At 37.5% G+C, this 26,398-nt stretch overlaps 2 protein-coding genes across 5 annotated transcripts in view; one reads left to right on the forward strand and one right to left on the reverse strand.

The window, feature by feature from the left end:
• GREB1L (GREB1 like retinoic acid receptor coactivator) overlaps positions 1-26,398 on the reverse strand; it is a 280,943-nt gene that overhangs the window by 239,583 nt on the left and 14,962 nt on the right. The gene's annotated exons all lie outside the window — the stretch shown is intronic.
• LOC131490305 (large ribosomal subunit protein eL36-like) lies at positions 6,238-6,577 on the forward strand. Its single transcript, XM_058692552.1, is given in 2 exon segments — positions 6,238-6,378; positions 6,380-6,577. Coding segments are annotated over 2 exon segments (303 nt in total). The 3' UTR covers positions 6,542-6,577.

Consider the following 26,398-nt stretch of genomic DNA (forward strand, 5'->3'; position numbering starts at 1 on the left):
GCAGAAAAAAACACACTTAATTATGAATATTTATGAACAGATTCTTCCTTTTCTCTCAGGACTAAGAGCAATAATTACTCTGTCTTGTGGGAGAAGAACAAGGAAGGTACAGTCAGGAGGTACCATTTGGATGCTCAAAGCAATCACACAAAATAGGCCTTGAGATCCCCAAATCCAACGCAGTCCCTATCAAAACCCCAGTTGGTTTTTTAGCAGAAAGTAACATACAGATCCTAAAATTTATATAGACATTCAAAGGACCAAAAAATAGCCAAAACAATCTTCAAAAAGAACAAAACTGGAGGACTTGCACTTCTAGTTTCAAAGCTTACTCCAAAGCTACAGTAATCATGACTGTGTGCTACTGGCATAAAAGTAGACATATAGATCAATGGAATACAATTGAGGGTTCAGAAAAAAACATTATCTTGGGGCGCCTGGTGGCTAGGTCAGTTAAGCATCTGACTTCAACTCAGGTCATAGTCTCACAGTCTGTGAGTTCGAGCCCCGTGTCGGGCTCTGTGCTGACAGCTCAGAGCCTGGAGCCTACTTCAGGTCCTGGGTCTCCCTCTCTCTCTGCCCCTCCCCTGCTCACACTCTGTCTCTCTGTCTCTCTCTGTCTCTGTGTCTGTCTCTCTCTCTTTCTCTCTCTCTCTCTCTCAAAAATAAATAAAAACATTAAAAAAATTTTTAAATAAAAACATTATCTTTATGGTCAATTGATTTTTTTTAACGTTTATTATTCTTGAGAGAGAGAGAGAGAGAGAGAGAGAGAGAGTGCAAGCAGAGGAGGAGCCAAGAGAGAGGGAGACACAGAATATGACACAGGCACCAGGCTTTGAACTGTCAGCACAGAGCCAGACGTGGGGCTCAAACCCATAAACTGTGAGATCATTATCTCAGCTGAAGTCCCAAAGTCAGATGCTTAACCAACTGAGCCACCCAGGCATCAATGGTCAGTTGATATTTGATGATATCTAGATAATTGAGAAGGAATTACAACAAATGGTGCCCAAACAACTACATGTCCACATACAAAGAATGAAGTTGGACCCCTACACTGTTCTATACATAAAAATTAACTCAAAATGGATCATATACCTAAATGTAAAAGCTGAAACTACAAAACTCTTAGAAGAAAACATAGGTGTAAATCTCTGTGAACCTCGACTAGGCAATGCTTTCTTAGTCATGAAACCAAAAGCACAAATAACAAAATAATGAGCAGATAAACTTGAAATCATAAAAATTAAAAGCCTTTATGCTTCAAAAGATACCATCAAGGGAATGAAAAGACAGCTCACATAATGGGAGAAAACATTTGTAAATCATGTACATGATGAAGGCCTTGTATTCAGCATATATAAAGAATTCTCACAATTCAACATTAAAAAGACAACCCAATCAAAGATTTGAACAGATATTTTTCCAAAAAAGACATACAAGATGCTCAACATCATTAGCCATTAGGATAATGTAAATCAAAACCACAATGAGATACCTCATATCCATTTGTATAGCTAAAATTAAAAAGAGAGACAATAACAAAAGTTAGAAAATCGCAACCCTCATAGATTGTTGGTGGAAACATAAAATGATACAACTACTTTGGAAAATAGTTTGACAATTCCTTAAAATGTTAAACATAGAGTTACCACATGACCTAGAAAATCCAGTCCTAGGTATGAAATCCTAGTCCCAAAAATGAAAACATACATCAAGCAAAATTTTGTATAATTTTGTATAAAATTTTGTGTGTAGCAGCGTTAAACATTATTTATAATAGCTAAAAAGAGGAAACAACCCAAAATTCCCATCAACTGATGAATGGATAAAGAAAATGTGGTATAACCATACAAAATAATAGCATTTGGCAATAAAAAAAAATGAAGTATCAATGCATGCTACAATGTGGATGAACCTTGAAAACACTGTTCAGTGAAAGAAGACAGTCACAAGAGGTCACATATTATATGATTCCATTTATCTGAAATGTCTAGATTAGGCAAATCTATAGTAATAGAATATAGATTAGTGATTACCTACGGGCTAGGAGATTTGGGGGGTGGAATGCAGCTAACTGATAATGAGTATGGGTTTATTTTTTCAGGTGATGAAAGTGTTCTAAAATTGATTGTGGTAAGTGATAGTTGCACACAACTCTGTGGAAATACTCAAAAGCATTTTGAATGAGTGGATTTTATGGCATGTGAATTAAGTCTCAATAAAGCTGTTTAAAAAAAAAAAAACTGGTCCTTGAATCAATTTGGGGGTAAAATGGGGATGAGAGGGTAAGGGCCTGATAGGTACCACACACACAAAGGGGTAGGAAATGGAATGCCCCTTGCCCTTGATGTTGGGTTTTCCTGGCCACCCAGGGACTAAAGAGAGGAGAGAAGGGGGAGTATGTGCCAAGGAGGGGGCTAGCTTTAGTGTTTGAATAGTCTTTTAAAATTATCTTTGAAAGTGTTGGTGACAAGGTCCCAGTTGTCATGACCTGGTTATAGCACAGAGGGAAATGTAGGGAAGGTTATAAAAAGCATGCATTGTTCCTTAGGAACTAACTTGACCTTGGGCTTCCTGAAATTCTACATCTAACTCATCCATTGAGCACAGTATCTTAAAGCCAGTTAATTTAGTCTGTTGTGGCTGATCATTTCAGAAGAACAAAATCCATAGACTGCCTGTCCCCAGTGACCTGAGTATGTGTAAGGTGTGTTTCCTGGATTCTAAGAACTCCTGGAGACTTCCCTAGAATGTCTAGTCACTTTCCTACTTGGTCATGTGGTAAGCCATTAATGCTAACTTAAAAATTTTTAACTAACATTTTGAGTTAAAAGAAGGCTTCTCAGCATGTATCCAGAAAAGCACAGCTGCAAATCAGTAATGAGACATCCCAATACAGACAATTATTTAAGGTGAATAGGCTTTAAGAAATCTGAGGCCACCCAACCTAAAGTTAGATTCTGTAGTTTGTATTATAAAATCCTCCATTTGTAAAGTTTAAATAGGATGAAAACACTATGAGGTTGCTGCTACCTTTCCACAAGAGACAACAGTATTGGGTTTCTTCACAGAATTCCTGCCTGTCTTCACTTCAATTAAGTATATCTGATTTTTTTTTTTTTTTTTTAAGTATGTTCAGGGCACCTGGGTTGCTCAGTCGGTTAAGACTCTGACTTCAACTCAGGTCATGATCTCACGGTTTAGTCTGTGGGTTCTAGCCCCACGTTGGGCTCTGTGCTGACAGCTCAGAGCCTGGAGTCTGCTTTGGATTCTGTGTCTCCCTCCCTCTCTGCCACTCCCCAACCCCCCAACTCACACTCTGTGTCTCTCTATCTCTCTCTGTCTTAAAAATAAATAAAACCTTAAAAAAAAGTATGTTCAGCAAAATATCAGAGGCCATAATATAGAACTTAAAAGGTAATAGTAACAAATGATAGGTTCTCCATATAAGGAATCTTCCAAAACACATCTAAAAGGAATTATATAAAAGCCAATTTTTTAAAAAATTCTGAAGTTATTTGTATTTATTTTAGTTCAAAAGCAGTAGAGGCTTTCTAGGATTTTATCCTAAGTAAAGAATTAAAAAAAGGAAAAAGGAAAGGAAAAGCTATATGCATAAAGTTATTATTATTATATCATTATTTTTAACAACAGAAATCCTGAAATAGCTCAAGACCCCCAAAACAGGGATATGGTAATTAGTGCATGACATATGTACCCTATGAAGGATTATGTAACTATCAACAATAATTATGTAACATATGGGGAAACAGCTAGAATAGTGTTTTATAACCACAGTGCTAAACTATGTAATAATGACAACTATGCATCAATATATAAATATATGAATAAGAATGTAAAAAGGCAAACAAAAAATGTACTATGAAAATGGGATCTTCTATGATATTTGCAAGGTGAAGGGAAAAGATCTGGGAGAAACACATTTTGTTAATTATACAATTACAATTTTGTTTTATAGGTATAAATTTGTTGACATGAAAGGCGTCCTTGATAAATTTTTAAGTGAACAAAGATGTATGACATGGTCTGAGTAAATCATATTTTTGGTTTTTGCTGGTTAGTGTGGAATTTTTAAAACAAATCTATTGCTATAATTTATATGCCATAAAATATACCCATCAATAGTTCTTAGTAAATTTGTAGAGTTAAGCAACCATCACCACAATCCAGGTTTAGGACATCTCCATTACCCTCCAAAGTTCCCTTATGTCTGTTTGCAGTCAATTCCTACTCACATCCTTTCTCCCTTCCCCACTGAACTGCTATCTCTGTAGACACAATTGTATTTTTTTATACAAGTGAAAAAATAATAAAAATAAATCAAATGTTTATGTATTCACACAGAAAAGTCATAATGGACAAGTACCAAAATTTTACGTGGTGGTCCATTTATAGATAATATTAACTAAAAATTTTTAAAATATTTTTTCTGAAAATTTTAACCAATTAACATCTATTGACTATAGAGAAGGGTTTGGGTTTTGATTTCTGGTTGTTGTTTTTTTTTAATATTTTTATTTATTTTTGAGAGAGAGATAAAGAGAGAGAGAGAGAGAGAGAGAGAGAGAGAGAGAGAGAGAGAGAGAGAGAAAACAAGCAGGGGAGGGCAGAGAGAAAGGGAGACACAGAATTCGAAGCAGGATCCAGACTCTGAGCTGTCAGCACAGAACCTGATGCAGGGCTCAAACAAATATGAGATCATGACCTGAGCTGAAGTCAGAGGCTTAACCGACTGAGCCACCCAGGCACCCCTGATTTCTGTTTTAAAAGGATATATGAGAATTTCACAGAACTATGGCAGATTGTGCAAAAGCATTTACTTTCACTTCCTACCAAAACCTAACTAAAAGTATTGCACAGGATTTTTTAAAGGCATGAATTTGTAAGGACAAAGAAGAACAGAAGCAAGGGATCACCAACAAAATTTTCAAACTGGAAAGCAGATGGATAAGCAGATGACCTCACAGCATTGAGAAAGTTGAATCCCAAGTCAAGCTTAGAAACAACCAGTTTACATGGCAAACCACATATCTCCCCCAAAGGCACTGCCATATTAGGTTTCAGGTATGAGGATAAAGGTGACAGTAGAAACAGGAGGATTAACTGGAATTCTCTTTTAAGAATCAGATAAATCCTTAGATCCTTTCCCCAAGTCCAAGGAGGCAACTGTATCTCCCTGATTCTTCAGAAAACTAGACATGCACAATTCAAAGTGGGGGTACCATTCTACAAACAGGGAAATTAGGTGAACATTTTGTTAACTGAAAGCAGAGTCCACCTACTTCCAAACCTCTTCTCCAACTCAGTTTCTAGAAAGATGGTAACCAGTCCTATACCATCAAGGGAGGAAGTCAGAAGATTTCACTCTGGGGAATCTAACCAGTCCAAGATGCAATATTTCACAGTGAGCTTTTCTTAGTGAAATGGCCCATAGGTAGCAAGTCTCACCATGGGATCACAGCTTCTTATCATCTTTATGGGGCACTGCTCTTAAATAAGAACAGGCAGCCAGAATCACCAAACAACCACAGAACATCTCAAACACAGACTATAGTGATCAAAATAGACAAACAAAAAGCAACTTGGAGAAATAGAGACTCTGAAGGGAAAAAAAAGTGTGTTTAAACATTCATTTCATAAATATATTCAGAGATAGAATACATGCATAAAACAATAACAAGTGGCTATAAAAACATACTTTACTCAAATTAGTTCAAAATTTATATCCACACAAAAAACCTGCACACAAATGTTTATAGCAGCTTTATTCATAATTGCCAAAACTAGAAGCAACGAAGATGTTCTTCAAAAGTTGAATGGATAAGCTGTGCTACATCCATACAATGGAATATTTATTCAATGATAAAAAGAAAAAGCTATCAATACATGGAGGAAACATAACTGCATATTGCTAAATGAAAAAAGCCAGTTTGAAAAGACTTCCTAACATATGATTCCAACTATATAACATTCGGGAAAAGGCAAAATTATACAGACAGTAAAAAGATCAGTGGTTTCCAGTGGCTGTGGGATGGAAGGATGAATAAGTGGTGCATAGGAGATTTTTAGGGCAGGCAGACTATTTTGTATAATATGGTAATGGTAGATACATGACATTAAACATTGGTTAAAATGCATAGAACTCTGTGTTCTGCTGTGGGGAGCCATTGAGGACGAGCAGTCAGGGCTCTGCACTACCCTTGTTGCCCTATGGCCATGGGCCTCAACAAGGGCCACAAGGTGACTAAGAACACGAGCAAGCCGAGGCCCAAACACTGCCCGGGGCGCCTCACCATGCACACCAAGTTCATGCGGGACATGATCCAAGAGGTGTGCAGCTTTGCCCCATATGAGTGAGCAGTGAACCATGGAGCTGCTCAAGGTCTCTAAGGACAAGCACATTCTCAAGTTCATCAAGGAAAGGATGGGGACACACGTCCATGCCAAGAGGAAGAGAGAGGAGCTGAGCAATGTCCTGGCAGCAATGAGGAAAGCAGCAGCCAAGAAGGATTGAACCCCTCTCCTCTGTATGTAATAAGGCCTTTTTGGAACTTGGGGGGGGGGGGGATCCACAGAACTGTAAGACACCATGAATTATACTGTAAACTATGAACTTCAGTTAATGATAAGGTATCAATATTTATTCATCAATTGTAACAAATGTACTCCACTAATGCAAGATGTTAATAACGGGAAACTACAGGGAAGGGTACAGAGTGATATCTTTGAACCCTCTGTACTTTCTGCTCCATTTTCTGTAAACCTAAAGCTGCTCTAAAAAAAAGTCTGTTGTGTAAAACAAAATAGCCAATAAAGTACTCTTTTAAAATACTGCTAAATTAGCAATGAAGTTGGTATTCTTACATTACAGGGGGAACTATAAATTCAAAGATCTCCTTTGGGAGATCATTATGCTACTATGTCTTTAAAAGTAACTTTCGACTGAGCAATTTTACTTTTAGAAATCTACCATAAGAAAAAAGTACCAAGTATGGTGGGAGGGTCTGTAAGCACCAAGTAAAACATTGCATCTCATCTAAATTATCCATTGGGTAAATGGTTAAGTAAATTATAGTATAGCATTAGGTGGCATCAGTCTGCTTTAAACAATTATAATCATAATTATTTAGTAGCACCACAGAAATACATTCATGAGAGAAACACTAATTTTATTTACTTCTTTTTTTTTTCTTTTTTGAGAGAGAGAGAGAGAGAGCAGGAGCAGGGGAGGTACAGAGAGAGAGGGAGACACAGAATCTGAAGCAGGCTCCAGGCTCTGAGCTGTCAGCACAGAGCCCAATGCAAGGCTCGAACCCACTAACCACAAGATCATGACCTGAGCCAAAGTCACACGCTTAACCAACTGAGCCACCCAGGCACCTCTAATTTCATTTTTTAAAATGTTTATTCTTTTATTTTGACAGAGAGAGATAGAGAGTAAGCAGGGGGAGGGGGAGAGAGAGAGAGAGGGAGGGAGACAGAGAATCCCAAGCAGGTCCTACACTGCCATTGTGGGGTCCGATGCAGGGCTCAAACTCATGAACCACAAGACTATGACCTAAGAGAAAACCAAGAATCGGACAGTTAACCTACTGAACCACCCAGGCACCCCAACATACTAATTTTAAAAGCAGAACACAGGGGTGCCTGGATGGCTCAGTCAGAGGAGCATATGACTCTTGATCTCAGGGTTGTGAGTTTGAGCCCCAGGTTGGGTACAGAGATTACATAAAGGGAGGGTGGGAAGAAGGAAGGAAGGAAGGAAGGAAGGAAGGAAGGAAGGAAGGAAGGAAGGAAGGAAGGAAGGAAGGAAGGAAGAAGGATGGATAAATGCAGAATACAAAATTACATAATAATTACAATTATGAAAAAACATTTCTGCAGTGTGAAGTCAGTAGGATTATAGATTGCCTTTTTCTATACTTCCCAAATTTTCCAAAATGTTATATTGTATTTAAATAAGGAAAGGGTTTGAAGTGATGAGGCAAACTGTGTTGTATTATTTTAATTAAATATTGGATTTGGTAATATCTTAATGATACTTTTTTACCCAACGGAAGATGTAAACCTTGAATGATTTTTACAATAAAATATTTGTCAGAAAAAATCTAGAAAAACATGGAGTTAGTTGTAGATAAGATTACTTTATAGGATATGTGTTCAGTTGTATAGGAAGTGACTGTTAGGCTATTTTAATGTTCATTAATTTTAAATTTCCAAAAGTCTTGACTTGACTTTTAAAAAAATAAAACATTGTTATTGGCAATAAGATAATCTGAATTTTAAACTATATAATCGAGGGGCACCTGGGTGGCTCAGTCGGTTAAGCATCCAACTTCGGCTCAGGTCATGATCTCACAGTTCATGGGTTCAAGCCCCTCATCAGGCTCTGTGCTGACAACTCAGAGCCTGGATCCTGCTTCAGATTCTGTGTCTCCCTCTCTCTCTGCCCCTCCTCTACTCACACTCTGTCTCTCTCAAAAATAAATAAACATTAAAAAAAACTAAACTATATAATTGATCAGTTTCTGGTCTGAGTGTGGTATACATTACCTTTTCCTTATGACATCTGATTGCCACTTTATTAATTCAAATCTGTACTTTGAAGACCATAATTTCTCTACTTTATAATACAGTGTGACAGGTGTTTTCTCTCTTGCATATTTTTGTAGCTGGTGTTGTGAATTGCTTGAGGATTAGTATTCTGACTTAAACACTTTAAGAACACTTGATACCAGAACATTTTACACCTGGAACGTTTTGTACTAAGTGTTCTCAATGCCGCCAAGTACCAAGAATTCAGGTACTAGATGAAACTGTGCTCTGTGCTAAATGTAAAATTTCTGATGTTTATACTAAACTTCATATTTTGAGGAAAATGCTCTTGTAGTCTTAGTATCCTACAATCTACAAGCTTAAATGGTTTAAATACTGAATAAAAATCATCTGTCACAGCTACTTTGTCAGTTTCAACAGGACTCATGAATTTTTGTTGTGCTTTATCAACAGGCTCTAGAGTAAGGAGAATGTTTTTTGGTACTTCACCATCCAGCCAATTTCTTAGACTCAGTTCATTTCAGAAGATAATCTACTGATGGACTATTTATTATTTCTGCTAGGGACACCTGAATCCAAAATAAGTTTCATCCTTTCTTGTTTTCACTTCTCTTTATTACTTCCATTCTTTCATACACTTACTCAACAAACTCAGTGTACTGAACACTGAAGATACAGAGATGAAACATGTGGTCCCTGCTCTTAAGAAGCTCCAAATTAAATTGGGCAGACAGGGAAGTCACAGTGTATTATGGTACAGTGGTTCAGGTAGTATGACAGGGTACAGTATGGCATGATATGGCAGGGGGTTATGGGGAGCTGAATATTGCTATGTTCCTAGTTTGAGATGACATTAGAACATTTAGATAGGTGGAAACCCTAGTAGGCACTTGATGGGGAAGTCTGCAAATAGAGCTAGGCTAGGGATAGATATTTGTGAGCCATTAGCATACAGATAATGAGACTGCCTAGGAAGAATATGTAATGGAAGACTGAGGATAGTCTTCTATTGAAGAGGTGGGAAAATGACTGGCAGCATGCAAAGCACTTGAGGAAAAAGAAAGAGAAAAACCAGAAGAAGGTAAAATCAACAAAGAAAGTAAAGCAGGTTTTAAGAATGAATTATAACAGTCAACTGTATCGTAAGTTCAAATAAGTGCAACAGGATAGGATGGAAAGAAAACACTGAGTGTAGCAACTTGCCCAGGGCACCTTCACAACCCTCACAGGAGACTCAATCATATGACACTGTGAGGAAAGAGTGACAAGGAAAGAATGTGTTCAAAAAACTGGGCTGTGAAGGGAAAGAGAGATGTTCAGGGACAGCTGGTGAGGAGTATAAGGCCTAAAAATATATCAAAGAGCTTTCTTTCTTCCTTTTCTTTCCTTTTTTCCTCCTTCCTTCCATCTCCTCTCTTTGTCTTTATCTCATTTGTCTTTTTCTTTCTTTCTTTCTTTCTCTTTCTTTCCTTCTTTCCTTCTTTTTCATCTCTTATTTTTCTCTTCCTGCCTCCTTCCTTTTCTTCTTTCATTTTTGTGGAAAGAATAGAAATTAATTTATAAGCTATAAGAAAGAAAAACAGTTTAGAGGCAAAATGTTGAAGATAAAGCAGTATCACAGATGCCTTCCTCACTCTGAGGAATCAGAAGAGGTTGGGACCCAGTATTTACTGCAGGAAGGCCTCCTTTTCTTCTGTTAAGTAGAAGGCAAGTTTGTTTTCAGAGAGCTAGAAAGGCAACAGGGGTGCTGAAGTAAGAGAAGAAAGTTTAGGCAGGCCAGCTGTTAGATATAATTGGGGAGGAGCTGATTTAGGATCATGTAGGATTTTGTCCATGTAGGATCATGTCCTCACGAGGACACAGTTCCTCATAGAGATGAGAGACCATAAATGTACTGTTATCAATTGCCCTAGTTGTCTGAATTTCTCCAGCAAAAGTCAACAACAGGGATGAGAAAAGTGGATGGTTGGAGAGTCAAGTATTGATGAAAGCCAGAGAATGTGTCTTGAAAACACTGAAGACTCTAGGGTTTGTTTACCATGAAAGAGGTGGTACCGTAGAGAAAGAAGAGAAAGATAGGAACACTGACCCAAAGGGAATAGGTACATAAGAAAAAAAACAAAAAACAAAAAACAGATGCCTACAGGAACTCATGTGTAATAATTCAACCCAAGATGAGTTCAAAATGAAACAGAATGGAGTTAAGGGAGAGACCTCAAAAGACCAACTACTCCATTTTTTTACCTCCAATCAGGACATTACAAACCTTCCAAGGAGAAGACATTCTATATTATCTTTCAAGACCACTGAAAGTGGATGTTCCTCTACATCAAAAGTCAGAGAACTTTTTCTGTAAAGGACCAGATAGCAAACACTGCAGGTTTTGATGTCACAATTATTCAATTCTGGATTGTAGCTCAAAAGCGGCCACAGACAATATGTAAACAAATGAGCATTAAACAAATGAGCATGGCCGTACTCCAATAAAACTTTATTTTCCAAAAAGCTGGTGGGCTTTAGTCCAGGACCAGTCTTGTTGACCTCTAGACCATTTTCTTTTGGGGAATTTGTTCTTTTTTATTGATCATAAGAATGCCTTATATACGAAGACTATTAACAGTCTATAATATACACTGCCAGTATTTTTTCTTCTTATTTATATTTTTTGTTTTGGAAACTTGGGGGAAATGTAAAAGTTTAAATAAATATATTCAGGAGCGCCTGGGTGGCTCAATCAGTTAAGTGTCCGACTTCGGCTCAGGTCATGATCTGCTGGTTCCTAAGTTTGAGCCCCACATCGGGCTCTGTGCTGACAGCTCAGAGCCTGGAGCCTGGTTCCAATTCTGTGTCTCCCTCTCTCTCTGCCCCTCTCCTGCTCACACTCTGTCTCTTTCTCCCAAAAATAAATAAACATTAAAAACAAAACTAAATAAATATATTCAGGTAGTCAAACCTATCAATTTTTTCCTTGCTTTTGGCTTTATAATCATGTTTAGAATGAACTTCTAAATATTTGATTAATATCAAATATTTACCTTTGTTTTTTCCTAGAACTTTTTGAGAGAATGTGTGTGTGATAAGAACACAGACACTGGAGCTAAAATGCCAAGGTTTATAGTGCCTATAGCACTACTCATTATCTCTCTAAGTGTCTATTGCCTTAAAATTGGGGGGAAAATAGCTCCTAATTTATAGGGCTGCTGTAAGGATAGAATGAGCAAAATGTGTACAACATAATAAAAAGTGCTTAAATCAGGGTTGGACATATAACACAAGCTAAACAAATGTTAGCTATTATTAGCTTAATATCTTTAAGTCATCTAGAAATTACTCTGATTTAAAAAGTGAGATGGAGCTAGAACTCCACCCCCCCCCGCCCCCCACTTATTGAAAATCCATCTCCTACCACCTTTCTGTCAATGTTGGTTTTCAGCCTTCCTTCATGAGGCATAACCAACAGTTTTAATTTTTTTTCATTATTGTTCCAAGAGTGGTATTTTTTAATAGGCTTTATTTTTATCATTTTTTTGATGTTTATGTATTTTGAGAGAGAGAGAGTGAGGAGGAATGGGGGAGGGTCAGAGAGAGGAGAGAAAGAATCCCAATCAGGCTCCACACTGTCAGCGCAGAGCCACATGTGAGGCTCCATCTTACAAACCTGGCTCAGATCATGACCAGAATCAAAACCAAAAGTTGAACACTTAACGAACTGAGCCACTTAGGTTCCCCTGTTTTTTGTTTTTTTTTTTAATTTAAAAATAAAAATTGTATTTATATATTTGGTATTTATGTATTTTGTTCCAAAATGTTTCTCAGCTGAAACATTTATTACATGTTGCCATCTCAAACAGTACATTCTCTTTCTTTCCAAAGTCTTAACAGGGCCTTGAGATCCAGAAGCCTGGCCCTTGCCTACCTCTGTGCCTCTCCCCAGTCCCTTCCACAAGATGGCCCTGGCCTTCCTTCTCAACTCCTCCCACAGGTCAAGTACTCTCTCTCAGTGCCTTCACACACTGTGAAGTTCTCTTCCCCCAACTCTTCTCTACCTTTGTCTCACTCTTCCTTTTCATCTCAACACAGACAGTAACTCCTCAAAAACTTCCTTACATCTCCAGCATAAATTATGCACTCTGGATACTCTTTGACTTTCTAGCCCCCATCCTGGTTATTAAGTCATACAGTTATAGGGGTGCCTTGGTGGCTCAGTTGGTTAAGCGTCCAACTTGGGCTCAGGTCATGATCTTGCAGTCCGTGAGTTCAAGCCCCGCATCGGGCTCTGTGCTGACAGCTCAGAGCCTGGAGCCTGTTTCAGATTCTGTGTCTCTCTCTCTCTGACCCTCCCCCGTTCATGCTCTGTTTCTCTCTGTCTCAAAAATAAATAAACGTTAAAAAAAAATTTTAATCATACAGTTTATAATTATAGACTAGTGTGTGTATTTGTACCTTCTTTTTGAGTAGGAACTCATTGAATATTGGTTAATGAATAAAAAATTAATAAGTATACAAATACTACAAGTGAAATAAAAATCTCACTAACCTATTCTCCACATATGTGAAATTTAGGGTCACTCGGATTGAACTATATGCTTAATCTATTTATGAAACAAATTTTTAAGTTTTAATTTTAATTCCAGTTAGTTAATATACAGTTATATTTGAAAAAATTTTAAGGTTTTTGCCTCATAATCATTTATATATAACTAGATACTATGACTATATATGTTACTTATTTGTGAGCAGCTAGTCAAATAATCATTTATGCTGCAGATAAAAACATATACTTAAGAGTACCTGAGTGGCTCAGTCAGTTAAGCATCTGACTTTGGCTCAGGTCATAATCTCACAGTCCCTGAGTTTGAGCCCCATGTTGGGCTCTGTGCTGACAGCTCGGAGCCTGGAGTCTGCTTCAGATTCTCTGTCTCCCTCACTCTCTGCCCCTCCCCCGCTCACTCATATCTCTCTCTCTCAAAAATAAACATTAAAAAAATTTAACATATTTTTATGAAAATTCTAAATTTTTATGAATTCAAAACCAGTTTTTTATCCTTTTAGTCTGAAGTTTTACTATTATTGATACACCTTCATGCATTTATCCATTTAATCAATCATTCAATCACAAGTTTGTTGATTATCCTGTAGGCATTAAGTCCTGGTGACTGAAAGATAAATTGTACATGGTCTATGCCCTCTGAAAGCTTATAGCCAAGTGAGATACATGCCAACCAGTTATTGCAGCCAAGGAGCAGCACACAGAAGTAAATACAGAGGCTCCTTGCCATCTGAAGAGGTCAGGGAAGGCTTTTTTGGAAATGATGGGTGTGAGACTTTATTATCCATAGTACGCTGTCTATAAAGTAAACATGGTAAACTGTCTATAAAGAGGAATATTAGGTGAAATATCTTTAAGAAATAACAAAAGATAATAAGTCTCATTTATTTATAACTTCTTGTGAAACTCACTTTTCACATTTATAAAGAATCTCTTTATCCATTTGTCAACCGTTTCAAGACAACTAAATTTCACTCAACCGTAGTGTGGCAGAGGCTGACAACATGCTCACCAAACCCACTTCCTCTCCCTGGAGACACGGCCAAACAGCATGTCCTAGTTCTCACAATGGAATGTGTCTGACATGATGGCCAAGACAGTTAAGTGTTGTGTGCCTTCCCTAAACTCTCATCCTTCTAGAGGGATCCTGGAGGCTGGAATTTGAAGATGCCAACAGAAGATGAATGGAGCCTAGATCCCTGAGCAACTGCAAGAAGAAGCACTTCACCATGTTGGACTGCAGTGCAAACAAGTAACTAATTAAGCCACTGATTTTTGGAAGATTTTGTTCAAGAGGTTAGCTTATCCTAATGAATCATTCTACTGTGAGGGTAAGGTAGGCTGAGGGTAGTATGTAGTCAACCAGAATTTTATTTATTTTTAATGTTTATTTATCTTGAGAGAGTGAGCGCGTGAACAGGAGAAGGGCAGAGAGAGAGAATGGGAGAGAAGAATCCCAAGCAGTCTCCACGCTGTCAGCACAGGCCCAACACAGGGCTCAATCTCATGAACTGTGTGATCGTGACCTGACCCAAAATCAAGAGTTGGACACTTAGCCAACTAAGCCACCCAGGCGCCCCTATAGTCAGTCAGAATTTTTAAGAACTTGAGGATGACAAATACCCTTAGTCCCTTTTCAAATACTCACACCCCCTTCTTCCTTACTGATAGGACCCAAATTTTGTTTGGGGTACCAGTGCATACAGCTCCAGGTAAAGGAGTTTGACTGATCTGATCTAAGCGCACCATGAAAACCCTATTCCTTACCTTTCTAGCCTTCTCTGCAGTGAAGGATGGCCAAGCAGCCCAGTTCAAGCTCAGGAGACCCAGTTCAAGCTCAGGACACTCCCTGTAGGGAGTGTCCTGCAAGGATTTCTAGAAAAGGTTTTCCTTTCCTAATAACAGGGGCCTGCATGGCTGGCATCATCCCTTCTTCCTCTTCTTTGACTCAAACTGGGGCTGCATTCTGAACTAATGTAACAAATTTGCCAATGCCATAAATTTGTGGGCTGATATAGAATATACATGAAAAGAACAGTACATGCCCTATCTAAAGGCATTCAAAGATAATTTTAATTTAAATATTGAAATGACAAAGGCCTCAATGGGTCCGTGGATACTCAGTTCATGAAAGTTTAAATATAAAGGCCTACTAAAACTAACTCTTAATTTTTTGTCATTATCTATTGAACACAGAAAAACATGTTTACCTCTCATACCTTCTTTTTTTTCTTTTTTCTCATACTTTCTTAATGTGCTTCTTTAAATCAGTACAATATATTGACTGAGAGCTTAGGCTTTGGGGTCAGACTTCCCAGATTCAGATCCCAGCTCTGGCATCTACAGTGTGAACTTAAATGATTTCTCTGTCCATTTTTTTTTCATTATTAAGTTAGAATAATAATAGCATATGCTAAGGATGGCAATAAGAACTAAATTACACAATCAGTATAAGTACTTAGTAAAGTATTTGGCACATAATCCTTAATAAATATACACTTTATGGACTTCAAGCTGTATTACAAAGCTGTAATCATCAAGACAGTATGGTACTGGCACAAAAACAGACACTCATATCAGTGGAACAGAATAGAGAACACAGAAATGGACTGACAAACATTTGGCCAACTAATCTTTGACAAAGCAGGAAAGAATAGCCAATGGAATAATGACAGTCTCTTCAGCAAATGGTGCTGGGAAAACTGGACAGCGACATGCAAAAAAATGAACCTGGACCACTTTCTTACACCATACACAAAAATAAACTCAAAATGGATGAAGGACCTAAGTGTAAGACAGGAAGTCATCAAAATCATAGAGGAGAAAGCAGGCAAAAACCTCTTTGATCTTGGCCGCAGCAACTTCTTACTCAACACATCTCCAGACACAAGGGAAACAAAAGCAGAAATGAACTATTGGGACCTCATCAAAATAAAAAGCTTCTGCACAGCGAAGGAAACAATCAGCAAAACTAAAAGGCAACTGACGGAATGGGAGAAGATATTTACAAATGACATATCAGATAGAGAGTTAGGATCCAAAATCTATAAAGAACTTATCAAACTCAACACCCAAAAAACAATCCAGTGAAGAAATGGACAAAGGACATGAATAGACACTTCCCCAAAGAAGATATCCACATGGCCAACTGACACATGAAAAAATGCTCAACCTCACTCATCATCAGGGAAATACAAATCAAAACCACAATGAGATACCACCTCACACCTGTCAGAATGGCTAACATTAACAACTCAGGCAACAACAGATATTGGCAAGGATGTGGAGAAAGAGGCTCTCTTTTGCACTGCTTGTGGGAATGCAGGCTGGTGCGGTCACTCTGGAAAACAGTATGGAGGTTCCTCAAAGAATTAAAAATAGAACTACCCTTAGGACCCAGCAATTGCACTACTAGGTATTTATCCAATGGATACAGGTGTACTGTTTCGAAGGAGCATGTGCACCCTAATGTTTATAGCAGTGCTATCAACAATAGCCAAAGTATGGAAAGAGCCCAAATGTCCATCAACAGATGAATGGATAAAGAAGATGTAGTATACATACATACAATGGAGTATTACTCGGCAATCAAAAAGAATGAAATCTTGCCATTTGCTACTACATGGATGGAACTGGAGGGTATTATGCTAAGCAAAAATAGTGAGAGAAAGACAAATATCATATGACTTCACTCATATGAGGACTTCAAGAGACAAAACAGATGAACATAAGGGAAGGAAACAAAAATAATATAAAAACAGGGAGAGGGACAAAACATAAGAGACTCTTAAATATGGAGAAAAAACAGGGGGTTACTGGAGGGATTGTGAGAGGGGGATGGGCTAAATGGGTAAGGGGCATTAAGGAATCTACTCCTGAAATCACTGTTGCACTATATGCTACCTTGATGTAAATTAAAAAAATAAATTAAATTTAAAAAATTTAAATAAATATATACTTTTGTTGTTATTACCTCTAAATTTCAGCCATACTGCTTCAAGTAATGAAATAATATATTGTCTGTGAGAGGGTATCTTCTTCCTATGGTGTAATGTGCTTTATGTGCAGGGTCTCCTGGTAAGTAAACTAAAGAATAATTAAGATGCACAACAGCCTTTGGACTGCTTGGGTTTTAAGCAGGGTTAAAATAATATCACAGCTAAGTTGTGTTAAGTAAAGGATTACAGTCAATGACTAAGAGTCAAAGGCAGGATGTGAGGGGACACTAGAGGACACGATGGTCTGTGTGCCCTTTCCTACCCTGGGAACTCTTGGGCTTATGGACTCTGGAAGCTCCCTTCAGACAAGATGATAAAGACATGAGAGTTAGTAATGGCCAAGGTGGCCATTCCAGGAGCTGTAGTAGGCCAGGCTCCCTCTCAATACTCCATTCATCTTCCCTGTGCCTCTCCAAAATGGATTATTCACCATTACAAGGACATGGGCCATGTTTTTCTGCTTCCACATCTCTACTCATGCAATTCCCTTCCCTACAAACTCACCAGCCCATCTCTGCTCACCAAAACTCTATTCATTTCTCGGTCTAGAAATGAATACCTCCTCTTTCTACAAATACCTCTTCTTTCAAGATAGCATCTCTAGTCTTCCCTCTCAAATAGTCTGTCTGACATTTTTGAACCCTTATTGAGCTTCATTCATTCAAAAATGCATTTTCAAGTACCTACTATGACCTTGGAACCATCTCATTGTGCTGAGGGGCATGGTCTTAACTCTCTGGGAATAGTTTAATGTTTATAATAAATTGAATTTATTTGTACCTTCTCTCTTCCCCAACGGGATATGCACTGGCTCCAAGAAGAGATACTATGTAATAGAATAGCAAAAGAAAGTTCAGGTGCAGGAGAGAGAAGGAATCAAATATACTAACCATTAAACACAGTTCAGCATCAACTGTAGCACCTAGGGAACCAGGCTAAATAAAAAGGGAAACATAATGGTCTTTTATCACAACATTCTCTTAGCAGCACAGAAGAAGATATATCCCAGTTCCTCAAAGCAAATAAAATTTATCTCTCACCCTAACGTATCATATACTTCCACCCTTGGATTGTTACAGAGGTTTCAAATAATTACATTTCAATGCGGATACTGTTAAAACTAAGGCATGTATAATAGGATACAAACTAGTTCACTAAATTTCAAACTCCTTAAATATAACTAATGCATTTTATTAATAACAATGGAGACAATAGTGCTATCTTGAAGGGTAACTTACCAGAACACCATCCTAGATTGCTTTTTCAGAATTAAACAAGCTGAAATAGGATTTAATAAGGATGGGCAGTCACTGTGTACATCCTATAGAGATGAATGTAATGTCTGAGGAAAGTGATAAAAGTACACTTATTTTTACACTTGCCTATTAGGAAGTTACATTGCTACTAGCAAACAATTTCCTCCTAAAATGGAGGCTGATGCAAGTTTAGCTGAAGGAAAATAGCTCACCTTCTTGTGTTGGAAGGTGGTACACTTAGAGGGAACAGTGTGGGCCTAATGGTACAGAGTTGGGGACATTGCCATACACAGTTCTAATTTCTTTCAAGAGTTTTATTTAGTTCCATTCTTCCAAATACACACTTTAATCTGAATCTCTCCCATCATGTCACCTTAACCTAAAGTAAAATTCATCACCTGTCTCCCCAAAAACATGAATTGCTGTCTTCCCTGTTTCTGTCAATGGCACCATTTTTCTCTCTGGTAGTTGGGCCTGAAAATATGGAGTCATCAATCTTCCACTCTGTTCCCTTGACTCCAAAATTCCACCAGCAATCATAGCTCTTTCATTTTATTTATTTATTTTGTATCTCTTTCTCTTTTATTGTCAACACTAATATTTAGTTCCTTTTTTCCCTAAGTCCACATTTAGACAATAGTTCAGATTCACCTTTCTAAAATACAATACTATCACATTCCTGTTCAGAAACTTTCAGTGGGCTCTTGTTACTCAATGTAGGCTGCACTTCAGAGCCTAAAATTCACCTACTCCATAACATGGCCTCAACTAACAGCTTTACTCCCTATTGACTTATTTCCTCCACTTCTGTACTGTTCTACCCATTGTCCCTGCATTCATTTCCAGTGTTCCTCAATGCCAAACTGCACTCTTTATCTCTCTTCCTTAGCAATCTAAGTTCGAATTTCAGGGCTTAGGTACAGTCATACCTCCTAAGTAAAATGTTCTTAGACTTCTCCACCCTTTGCTTAACTCATAGTACTCTTGTCATCTGGGTTTATTCAATAACTGTTTGTAGCTTTGTGATAAGATTAATTTTGTCTCATGGAATTTTTCACATTTACACTGATGGTTCATATGTAAGCATATATCTTATCTTCCCAGCTAAAATGTAAGTTCCTTATATTTCCCTTTTGTCCCCAGTAGACACTAAAATATATTACAGAATCTGAGAGGGGGAGCCCTTGAGATCATGTATTGCCAACTCCCACCCAGGATGGGCATCCCTTTGACATTCCTCAGAGCTGATCCTCCAGCCTTTATTGAACACTCGAGTGATACTCCTCAGCTAAATCATGAGTTCCAGTGCTGAAGAGCACTAGTTAATAGAAAGGTTTCCATTAATCTCCAAAGTACAGCTAAGTGAGTAAAAATGCAAAGTATCAAACACTATGTTCTGTTACGTATGCATGTACTTGCCCAGAATATCTCAGGAAGGATACATAAGAAACTGGGGTTATCTCTGGACAGGGAATTTGGGTGGCTGGAAGATAGAGATGGAAAAAGACTTAATTTTCACTATTAGACTCTTTAGTATATTTAATGATAAATAAGTGAAATATGTTTTAAGTTCTTTCTTGTTATATACTTAAATCTTCCTGTGTAAAACTTTTATCTTGATCCTATTTATGGCTTCTGGAGCTGTTCAACATTACTCAATTATGCAGATTAACTGACATTTTAATGAACTGTTGCTAAGAATCTTGTAAATAGGCACATTCAACTAAGGTCTATTAAAGCCCTTAAAAATAACATATTCTCTTAAATGAGTTAAAAGTTGGCTGATATATGTTTTAATATGCTTAAACAATATTTTTTACATACACAATTTCCAAACCAGTTATCTTAATTGCCTCACATTGTTTCCATAGGTCGTCTATTCTATTTTCATCCAAAGTAGCGTAAGATACTTGTTGCCTAAGACATGTTATCCTATATATTATGTGAGCAGCTTTGTGACATTCTTAATACGTGCAGTGCCCTCTTATTGCCTAAAGCTCTAAGACATGTTTAGCAGCTTTAAGGATATATTAACAGTTGCAGAATTCTGTACAATCCCCAAATTTCAAAACAGCCTTGAGAAGACAGGCCATGCTTAAATATTATGGAAAATGTATACAATGGATAAAGATACACTCTCATAATTATGAATAAGTATCTATCTCAGGAATCAAATAACCTATATTCTAATCCTGGCTTTTAAGTACCTCTGGACACCCAATTCCTTCTCCATCAGTAACACAGGCATGGATATTAGACTGTTTTTGAAAGCTCTTACCCATCTAGCTTTCTGTTTAAGACATCTGCACCCCAATAGGTACTCAGATAGTATAGCACACATATTTGAGATTTCCAACTACTCACCCAATGAAAGCATCCCGCTCCCTGAGGGTATAGCAAGACTTCCTTAATGCTGGAATCATTACTAGCTCCAGGCATTCCCCTTGTCATTTATCAACAATGAACAACTTGGGCAGAGACCTTTCACAAGCCCATTTGCTTTCAGATGCCACCCCATTTGAACCGTCAGATATTAACATCATGAAACTTGTCCCTAAACTCAGGTCCTGAGTTTGGAGAAGTATGGTGGAGACTTCAAGCAATGATGAATACCATCACCAACAATGGTGTGCACTGAAACAGGTAATTGGCTCTGAAAGTCCTGTTAGTAAAATTCAGCTCAATTAAATAAGTACTTCTTAAGTGTCCACTAGGCACAAGACAGTGCGCCAGGAACTTAGAGAAACACTCCGCTTTTCCACCCACTACAAAGAGAAGAAATAGAAAAGGTCTCCTAAGCATGAAAGGGCTGTTTCAGATTACACTGTGCTCATCAAGCACCTGTCTGCCCCTATCAATTCTATCACAATTGCTGGATTTCAATTTTGCATCTGGAAATTTTTCCTATAATTCATACCCCCTTTTTTTTTAATTCATACCCTTTAATTCCAGTTCTCAACAACACCAAAATCAAATGAATCATAAAGCAAAAAATCCCTGAAGTCCAGGCTAATGATGTAATCCTTTTATAACACATTTCCCTATCTGCACTTGGGATACCTGGAAATTTCACTATGCCCTTCTATTGTGTCTCAGTTTCTCAATTTGGAGAGTTACGATTTCCACATTGTAGGTTTCACCTGTTAGACCTCAGGGGGTTTGGGGGAGGAGAAGGGAGAGGTCATGTTCACTTTTTTAGACACAGTAGTATTCTGGCCATCTGGTCCAAAAAAAAAAAAAAAAAAAATCCAAAAAACAAAAAAACACCAAAAGCTTATCTTAAATCTCCTTTGTCATTTCTACTATTCCTGGAGGGCAGAAAGCAATAGTGGAAAAAAAAAATCCCTGCAAATACCTTCCCTTATCACACTTTATGATTGGAAGAGGTCATAAGGCAATCAAGCATGTGCTTCTTGCAGTTATTTCTTGTATCTACAGGTATTTACTGAGCCCCTACATCTATGCTGGGATCTGAAGAATCCAAAAGCAGTTAAGACATTTTTCCTACTCTGGAGACCTATGATTTAATGGGCAGGTAGGGTTTACCCAAAAACCCAATTGAGAACAGCTAATTATCAAATCATCTGATATTGACAATAAAAGAAGAAAGCAATTACACAATCTTAGAACTGAAGGAAACCTAAGGAAGAGAGGACCCAACCCAACCTCTCCTCATAGGCAAAAATTTTCCAACATCCTTGTCAGGGGTCATTAAGCTTCTGATTAATGTGGAGCTCACATTTCACGTAATACTCCATTTAATTTTTTGAAGTCTCTTATAGCTAAAACATTTTATACTACAGTAAATGCAAACTCTGCCTTATTTATTATTCTATACAGCAATGATTTCAAAACCTTAAAGCAGTGTGATATGTCTTTAAAAGAAATATCAAGCACACGCCCAATATATAAAGCAGTTAAAAGTAGAACTCTTCTGTTAGGGAGCTGCAAGGGGTCCTCAGTATGTTGCCTAGTGCTCCCTGCTCTACCCTCCTCCAGCCCAAGGCACATCAAGAATGCCTACAGCTCTGCAGAATGAAATTTGAAAACCACTGCTTTAAAGGTAATCAGAGAAAATCTGATTCCAGCTGCACATATCAGCCCTTGAAAACAGCTATCTTGTCTCTCTCTAAATCTTCTGGGATTAAACTTGCCCCTTTCAAACTGTCTATTCTCTGTATGTAATTTTCTTCCAAATATCTCCCATCCTGGTCACTCTTCCTCTGAAAATGGAGAAACCATAATTTTTTAGATACTGTGACCAGCTAAGGATACTGTCTCTCTTGCTCTTGGGGCAGCAATGGAAGTTAAAGAGGGCTTAGTGAATGAAGAAGGACCTGAGCTGGACCTTGAGAAATGTAGATTTTAGGTAGAAAGAAGATAAAATTCCAACCTGGGAAGCCAGCATGAACAAAGATACAAAAAATTAAAATGAGAGTCTTCCTGACACACTCTGAATACTTCTCCTCCAGACTCTTAACTGGTTGTTTTCCACTCGGCCAGCTGCCCACTCTCTTATATTTCTCAGAAGAAAATTAAGCCAGATCTTATCTCCATGAATTTAGGCTTCTGTTGTGTTGATACCAAACGAGGAACATGATCTGGGCAGCACTAAAATTAGATCGTCTCAATATTGTAGTTATTGCCACAGGAGAGAAAGCACTTGGTGAAGATGTATGATTAAGTCTGAAAAGAAGTGTGTCATCTTTCAATGAGTCAACATCTCAACAAGAAGATTCATAAAGGTTATATAGTACTATTGAGGAGGATCCCTGAGGATTCTCAAATCTAAAGTCAACCCAAAGAACACCTTCTCTCTAAAAAATTATCTTTTACTTGTCACTTATCAAACCATAGGTGATACATGCCCCAAATGGTCTCCTGACTGTAAAAACAACAGCATTTTCATATATATGAGTGCTAACCCACCAAGGCAAAACATCCTGTGAAAACAAATATGAAAAGGCCATTTTTTCGTTAAATGTGTTCGCCAAAGTCCATCTTTTCATGTTACTTAATTTTCCCATTTACAGACAAGAACTGAAGCACATCAGTGTTTCATATAATATGGTTTGTTATTCAAGAGGGAAGATCTTAAAGATAGAGTGTTCCAGTATCTCTTTCCCATAAAATGTATTCATTGGTGATTACGTGAATATTTACTATTTCATATTATAGGAATGTGATTTTCACACATGCAGCCATTACAAACTGGGGGAAATTGAGATCTTGTCCTAAATTTTAATATGTGCTATGAATCTAAAATTTTTAAGGTGTCAAAAAAAACAAAACAAAACAAAACAAAACAAAACAGATCTTACTAGCATTCAGGGTAATTGATTCAGACATTTTATTTCCATTATTTTCTCTTTTCCTTCATCTCAAAAGGGGATAATCTGAATTGCTCTAATCTGAAAAACAACAATAAGTGTAGCAAATACTTGACAATGAAGATGGAAAGCCTCTAAAAATCTGTTACCTTAGTAACGGCAAGAATGTGGAAGAATAAGAATACACTGTCAGGACATCATTTCAGATTCCACAGATTTGAGACCTAAATACAGTCAGCTTTCATTAGCTTTTTGTTTTTCCCAGCAGGTCCTTGGACTTTGAAACAAAACCTGAATGACAGCTATGAGCAATTCCAGCCTGGCTCCTGATTAGCTATGCCAAACAAAACAACTCTCTGCAGTGTAAACTTTCCAGGCATCTGCAACCAAGCCTCTGTAGAGACTATAATTCCTCGGTGAGATTTGAAGGAGAGTCAGAGGTTGGGGGGTAAAGGGTGACCTGGAGGGGGGAGGGGGAGAAGGATAAGACCTTATCCTCTACCTCGAACTAGTTCCCTGAACTAGTCTGATTAAAGCAAGAGGGAAAATAAAGTAGAATTTGTCTTGGTGTGATTGTCATTGTCACTTTTTAACTCTGCCTATTCTAGATTTAACTAATTCTCTAAATCTGAACATGCTATTCCAATTAAAATCCATAATATCCTCATATTCCAAGCCACTCATGCATTTAAGTCAAGCAAGCAATTCTGAGGTTCTACTAGTTTCAAATAGAGCAAACAGTCGATTAGAAAGATCTAAAAGAGAAGGAAAGCAATGTATATGAATAGACAGTGGTCCATATGAATGCAAACTAACATTTTGTGCCATTTGTTGTTATTCACCTTTCCTGCATGTGGACCTAAAATTACTTACATCAAATGACAGTGCACTGTGCTGTGTGCTCCCATCTGCTACATAATTAGATCCTTGTGGAACTATTAAGAAGCTTTTTTCTTACAATCAGTTCCCTTGATTTTACCTAAAGAACATTCCTTAATCTACACAAAAGAATTACAGATTAGATCTCAAAGCTGTCCATTTTGATCAGATGCTTAATTTCAAAGTTATAAGTAGTTTCAGAAAAAGTTGTCTGAAGAAAATTCTATATTAGAGTGCTAGCTGGCAATTCGGCTGTAAAGAGATGAGTTAAACTAAAAATTGACTTAAACTCTGCCAATAATCCTTCTAAAATTTCAGAAGTAAAAACTACTATTTTTATACTTCTTGGCCACACAACAAGACAGTAGCACTGAAACGTCCTCTTGTCTTCTGGAAAAGTGACACACTTAACCACACTCTGATCTCTATTGCTTCTGAGATAACCTACAGAAACTGCAGTTGGCTTACTTAGAATGCTGGGCAACAAAGGTCCCTGCTTCTAGTCAATAACCTTTTTTTTTTTTTTTTTTAACAGTCTCTGATGATTATGTAGAGTTTAAAGTAAGGAAAATAGCTTTAACACCCTAAGATGTAATTTGCAGATATATGACAACAGATGCCATAGAAAACTTACCGTTTGCATAACCACACCATAAAAGCCTAACCCAGATTTAGGACAACATTAAATTTAAATCATCAAAGATTCAAGTGGAAAATTCAAGTTCAGACATAGAGAAGAGGCTATATAAAGATTTATCAAAAATCACAATCAGGGAGATATTAATTTTGGAAACCACGGACAAGGAAAATTTCAATGTTTGAGAAAGGCAGTATCAAATCAGAAAGCTACTTTCCCAATTATTTTATTTCACTTGTCTGCAATCCCACCCCTCTATTAAACTATAGAAAACAACCTTAAGTACATGTTTATAATACCTGAAGACAAGAACAGTGATGTCAGAACAATAGAAAACCCCTCAATATGAGTCTATACTTGAAATCCCAAACCAAACCTGCTGATTCAGCACAAAGTCATCAACAGAGTTCTTATCTGTAAAAGGAACAATCCATTGTCTGGCTGAAACAAAGGGCAGTGCACAGGAAATCAGCCAAATCTGGGCCAGATGGTCACTGATTCAAGTTTCATTCTCCCCATCCCCCACCCTCCCTGGCACTACAAAAATAGATTCAGACATCATTTTCAGTTACCAGGTAATAACCCTACATGTAAGGTATGAACCTTTTGCAATTACCTATACCACCTCCCACCTCAACACCATCTAATTTACTAAAATAGAATGTCCTTACAAAAAGTTAAATGAGGAAATTGCTACACAGCAGTTACTGAAAGGAAAATACCTCTGAAACCCAACATTTGTTTCTTAGTCATGGCATGGAGTTTTACCAAGTGGAATGATTAAAAATATTTACACTAATTTGTTCTCATCTACTGTTTTTTTCTCAAACCATGAGATCAAATGAAATGAACCTAGAGAAAACTTATTACGCTAATTTTCTACAGATCCACCACTGACAACCTTGAAAAAGAGCTTTGTGGTTTATAACCCAGACATGCTTTTTACCAATGACAAACTACCAACAAAATAATTACTGATTTTGATTATAAACCCATGTGTCTGACCTGATATTGCAGAATCTATAAATTACAATACTGCTATAAATATACATTTCACACCCTTGCTATAAAACTCAGAGTTGAATTCTCAACAGCAACTATTAATTAAAGCTAAAAGTACAGAACTATGTCTTAAAATCTGCAAGCACTCTATGGAAACATAGATA

This window comes from Neofelis nebulosa, chromosome 11 (assembly GCF_028018385.1).
Source record: "Neofelis nebulosa isolate mNeoNeb1 chromosome 11, mNeoNeb1.pri, whole genome shotgun sequence".
Taxonomy (NCBI): domain Eukaryota; kingdom Metazoa; phylum Chordata; class Mammalia; order Carnivora; family Felidae; genus Neofelis; species Neofelis nebulosa.